General features: G+C 36.4%; 1 protein-coding gene across 2 annotated transcripts in view; it reads right to left on the bottom strand.

The window, feature by feature from the left end:
* Positions 1-315: 315 nt before the first annotated feature.
* ahcyl2b (adenosylhomocysteinase like 2b) overlaps positions 316-5735 on the bottom strand; it is a 51715-nt gene continuing 46295 nt past the window's right edge. The window contains exons 16-17 of one of the 2 annotated variants that reach the window (XM_024287449.2): positions 4325-4445; positions 316-4244 (exon numbers count right to left, since the gene is read on the bottom strand). In XM_024287449.2, the coding sequence (XP_024143217.1) occupies positions 4238-4244; positions 4325-4445 (128 nt within the window). In that variant the 3' untranslated portion in view covers positions 316-4237. Of the gene's footprint in view, positions 4245-4320; positions 4446-5735 lie in introns of those variants that run through there. The other variant, XM_024287458.2, reaches the window with a different exon arrangement.

Here is a 5735-nt window from a genome sequence, read left to right as displayed (position 1 = left end):
CTCAGTTTGTACACTTTGACCTAGGGCTGTACTCACTTTTGTTGCCAAGGGTTCAGCTATTATTGGCTGTATTTTTATTGATTTTGCGGGGACAATAAATTTACACTGCTGCACTAACTTTACACTGACTACTGTTCATTTGTGTCAGAGTCATTTATGCAGTCTTGTCCTATGAGAAGATATAACTAAATGTTTGCTGAGATGTGAAGGGTGTACTCACTTTTGACATACTGTAATTGATATGGATCGACTTTAATGCCATTTCTTAACAGACAGATGCAAACCCAAAGAAAAAAAAGAAAAACAAGAAAGAAAAACATTTTCAACAATTTTATTAATTTAGATTACATTTTTTATTATTGCTCATCATCTATCATTATCAGTTGCAATATTTCAACAGGGTTTTCTCTTTGTTATTAGAGATCTTCAAACATTTGTGTGAGTTTTGTCATCTTTTTAAATGAAGATTTACATCAATAAATACAGTGGTTGATTCTTGGTTGAGCTTCCTATACATTTAAAGGTCATCATATCCGTTTGTAGCATTGTATGTACAGTTTGGATGCTGGTGTCTTCCCCGCCTAAACCAATACGTCGATCAGACTGAAAACGCTTTTGCCCGGCTCAGATCCTGAGGCAGCTCTTCACAAAGCAACGTGGAAATGTCGACAAAAGACACACACAGACCGACAAAGAGGAGTCAGCAGCGCCGCCTTCTTCCACCAAAATACTTCCTTTGTCTCTTTTTTAGATTGCACATTCAACACACAGAAAAGAGAAAAAAATGTAAGAGAACGGGTCACAGAAACTGCTGTAGATATTCTAAGCACAAGGAGAACAAGCAGGAAATGCAGCAAAAAATGAGGGGTTTGATTTTTGGTTTGCAGTAGAGGTCAAATGCACAGTAAAGAAAACTTTTAAGGTTTTTACTTTAAAGCACCAAATTTAGTCAGTACGGAGGGTCAGGAGTGTCTGAATTAGAAAGAACGTAATTTAATAGAGAATAAATTTGAACTGAAGAATTCTCAAAACAAAATTAGAAATCAATTGAGACACCAACAGTATTTTTTATCAAAGTGTGTAGTTCATCAAAAAAAAAAGATTTAAGTCTACTTAATGAGAAATCTTCTCAAATACATTTAAGTTTATTTAAAAAATACCTTTTCTAAAAGGGCAATTGTGACAAATTACCACAATCTTTCAATAAACATCAGCATGGGCTGAAGTATTTTTTTTAATTCCTTGGTGAGTATTAAGACATCAGTATAGTAGTGACTTTCTGCAGCCTGTGACCCAGCCCCTCCCACACACAGTAGTACGACTCGTTCATTAAGCGAGGTACACATCGGGCGTTCATCCTACAGTGTTCACACTGGACAAGCAGGGAGGGGCTTCTTCTTCTTCTTTTTTTTTACTGTTTACTAACACATATCTGCCACCTACAGTTGAAAGAACTTTGGTGCGAAACGTCAAAGCGGGGCAAATCTTTAGATCTTTCTCTGAACTTTTTCTTTCACAGCTCTAAGATTTGGTGACAGAATTCCGACCGGAAACAAAAAACACTTATTCGTTTCTTGGATGGTACTTCTGTGAATTAAAAGAGACGCCATCTATACGTCACTTTTGAATCAGAGTCCCTGATTGGTCAACTGGTTTAACTTGCAACGCTCGATCAGTGCTCTACGCATGTTGTATGCTTGAGGTCGGTTGTAAAAACTCAAGAGTCTAACAAAAACGCACAAAGTCTGAAACACGTGTTTACTAGGGAGTGAGAATTGACTAGAGCTTGACGATACGATATGTATCCTGATATGCGTGTCCCAATATGATGTATAACCTGATACGTATCACGATATGCATCGCAATATATCCCAGGACTGTACCAGAACAGTTTTTCAATTTTTTTTAAAGATTAAGTATCAACAAAAGAAGTAAAACCTAAGTGGTACATGTCTCATACTAAAAACTGCGAGGCTGACTGAACTTTTAACACAAGCTGGTTCTCGCGAGATCTTTTTGTTCTGCTGCGGTGTAGAGCTGCTCAAAGTGGCTCAGTTGGCTGCGCTGCCAACTAGTGGCTGGAGGAAAACAAGAGTCAGACGCTGAAGGAAGCTCATAAATAATTAAATATCGTCTTGTCAGCATTTTAAATTGATACAACTATCGCCATATGAAATATCGTGATACATCGATTTCGAGTGTTTGCGCGCATCTACGTAGACTTTTCATAGGGAGCGGTCGTCTGAACGCATGCTGCCGAGAGCGGCGTGAACGTACCTTAAATAGCTGCTTATTTGTTGTCAACACTAAAAGAATTACATTTTACTTTAACTTTAAAATGAGTAATTTGCAGAAAAAATTATCATTTTAAACAAAATTAATTTAGTTAAGTTCTATATTTAATATAATAGTTCTAATTTTTGTGAATTAGAAGTAAGAACGGTGACTTCAATTTGTTTTTCCCAACTGAATATGTGAATTCTTTTAATAAATTTACATTTTTTAAAAGTGAAATTGGGCTTTTTTTGTTTTTTAAAATTTGATTAAAAGTCTCTTCTACCTGTACCGATTCTGAATGAATAGTAAATTCAAGATTCTTTAGTGTATTTTTTCTCCTTTCAAATCATCAATTTTCTGCTTATTAAGACATTTATGACCCTCCATACATTTTTAACCTTTTGACACCAATTTATTTTAAATATTCACAAAGGATTTTACTTTAAAGTAGACTCTAAATAAAAGTAGCGTTGGAGTTAAAGTAGTTTGATGCATATTTGAGTTAATTCAGGGAGTTTGAAAAAAAAAATAGATTTGGTTATAAAGGTTGTTGCTTAAATTTAAATATTGAAGCCATTTAGCTAAATAACAACTGTTAGCAAATCGTGTGTTCATCTTTTATCTTTTTTTGCAAACTTATTTAACACTGCGACAGCTTGCTTTATAAATTTCTTTGCCAGAAAAAAAAAAAATCTGAAATTTGAGACATATAGGCTTTTTCTTTAAAAGGTAAAAAAAAGTTTTTGAGAAATAAACAAGTGTATTTTGAAAGATCAGTGTAGGAAGGACTGCCGAGGGCAACTGTGACAGATCACTTGTTAATTCAATAAAGATGTGCTTCTGGTAAAGGAAAAAAAATGATTTATGTGAGAGAAAAAAGTACCATTGACTTGTGCTGTTTGTGTACGGCAAGACAGCACCACACATTTCACAGAGATGCTGAGAGAGGAAATCTGCCCGGCAACAACTTCATCATATGTTACCGTATTCACAGTTGGGGTTTTTAATGCATTTATTACACATGTAATCTGTCATTTTCCTCTTGATTCTGTCAAAAAAAATGATGATGGTAGATGGAGCAGCAAAGACAAAAAATAAAATAAAATAAAAGAATCCTACAACTCTATAAATATCTAAATATACAGTATAGCTTTGTGTGGACAGTCTGCCATGCTTTAATACAGTGTAGTCATCCAAAGGAAAATATTGAAGGTTAAATACTTTTCATTATTTCTACACTGGCGAGTTTAAGCAGCCAGAAGTTGAGAAAATAAAAGCAGCTAACGAGACGGTTTTATTGTGAAAAGGTAGAACAGTTGGTTTGCCTTCCAGAGACGGTTAAAAAAAAAGGAAAAATAAAAGTAGTTTGAAACATTATAAAAAAGAGGCTTAAAAACAAACAAATCCGAATATTCGTCAAATAAAATACAAGATATGATTGGGCCTCGCCCCCTCCTCGCAAATTAATTTACACAAAATAAAGTAGAAAAGAAAAGGACGATGACTACAGGAAACAAAAGGAAAAAATGTCAGACACTAAATCATCAGGTTTCTTTTTTTTCTTCATTTTTTTTTTTTTTTAATCAACTTTTTTTTTTTAATCGTTTATCATACGTCATTCCATCTTTAACAAATAAAGAATAAAAGATCTGGCAACGGTGAGGATGGAGGAGTCACGAACAACGTCACACACAAACGAGCATCTTTAAGAGCGTGAAGACGACGGCAGGAAGTGGACGTGTCCTCCGGGAGTTAAGCTAGCGGCGAACGGACGCTAAATTTGTTTCAATCAGCACTAATGTGGCCGCGTGAATAAATAAAACTGCCGCGATGTGGGGAAATTGGTGCCCAAATCCTGCAGATGGAAAAGCAGATGTGTTGACTTTCCTGTGCGTCCTCCTCTTCCTCTGTGATTCATGGAGTATTAACAGGTAACCCCTCCCCCCTCAAAACAACTGCTTTAATACCTGGAAAAAAGAGGATAGAAAGGTTTCTACAAAGTAAATCCAAAATGGAGAGAGCACAAGTAAAGAGGAGGTCGGCTTACCTATAATAGTTTGGCTTAAAGGGGCCGTTCTTGTTCAAGCCCAGGTACTTGGCCTGCTCGTCACTCAGCTCTGTGAGATGTGCGTCGAATGTTGGGAGATGTAAGCTGGCCACGTATTCGTCTGTAGGGTCAAAAAAAAACCGTCATTCTTCACCAGATGTTCACCTTTTAACCACCAACTCCCAACAATCCTCTTTCAGGGTCAGACGGATGTGAACGGCTGAGCCTCCATTTTCTAAATTGAACCACTCTTTAGTTTCAAAACGTCTTTTAGCGACATGAAGTGATGCTTTTTAAAGATGAATTTACCCTTTAAAAACAAAGCTCAGACACTCTGTGGTAATTCTTCGACCGTTTCACCTAAATCAGTTGATTGTGATGCAGAGAACAGCGGCTTTACTCAACACTTTACGTTAGTGATGTGTTGGATTTGAGCGCTGAGCCGATACGGAAAGCCGTTTTTCTCCGCGTCTCGTTCAGCTGATTCGTGTTGATCAAGTAAACCAGAGGTATCACACTCAATCATGCAGGGGGCCAAAATCTAAATTTTATACCCTTCAAAACCTAACTTTTTTACATAACTATGAATAAAAACAGGCAGGATTATGATTCTAGAATCAATCAACTTAAACCTTAAATAACTTTCAATATTTTACTCTTCATAAAAACATATTTTGTCAAAATTATACATGTATAGATTTCAGCGCATGATAACATTGGGCCATTAATAACAATAAAATAAATGATCTGGAGGGCCGGATCCGGCCCCCGGGCCTTGACTTTGATACGTGACGTAAACAGTCAGAGTTACGGTGTGTCAAAAAGTGTGATTTAATTAGGTGTTGCCAGACGGTTGATTTTAATAACACGCGCGTTGGCTGGGAGGTTGGGTTGATTGATCCGCGGTATGAGTGATCAGTACGGACCGCGGATTATCCGTGATCAGTTACAAAAATTGCAATAATTTAATGAAGGAATGAACAAAACTCTCGACACATTATCAGTCATGAGTCCCTTCCCCCACATCAGTGACAGTTTAGTAAATTTATTCATTTATTTGTTTGTTTTTTAACAGTGTATTGCGGTTCTGCATCCTGATTGGCTGCAATTTGCAAAGTTTTCATAAAGTTTTGATTGCGAGTAGATCTTTGTTTTCATGCTATAATTCTGGACTTATTACGGTGCGGATTTTAAAGACTGCCGGTTATTTTTATGATGCAACTTCCACTGATGTAACACTGATTTGGCAGATAACAGCTGGTGTGAATATTAGAGGTGTGTATTGGCAAGAGTCGATACGATACGCATCTCGAAACGTGTCCCACAATACGAATCATACTGCAAAACATCCCAAGACTGTACCAGGAACATTCACTTTTTTTTAAGGTTATGCAAAAAAAAAAAAAAAAAA

This window comes from Oryzias melastigma, linkage group LG23 (assembly GCF_002922805.2).
Source record: "Oryzias melastigma strain HK-1 linkage group LG23, ASM292280v2, whole genome shotgun sequence".
Classification (NCBI taxonomy): Eukaryota; Metazoa; Chordata; class Actinopteri; order Beloniformes; family Adrianichthyidae; genus Oryzias; species Oryzias melastigma.
Note: the sequence above shows the minus strand (reverse complement) of the source record. Positions and strands in the feature narration are given on the sequence as shown.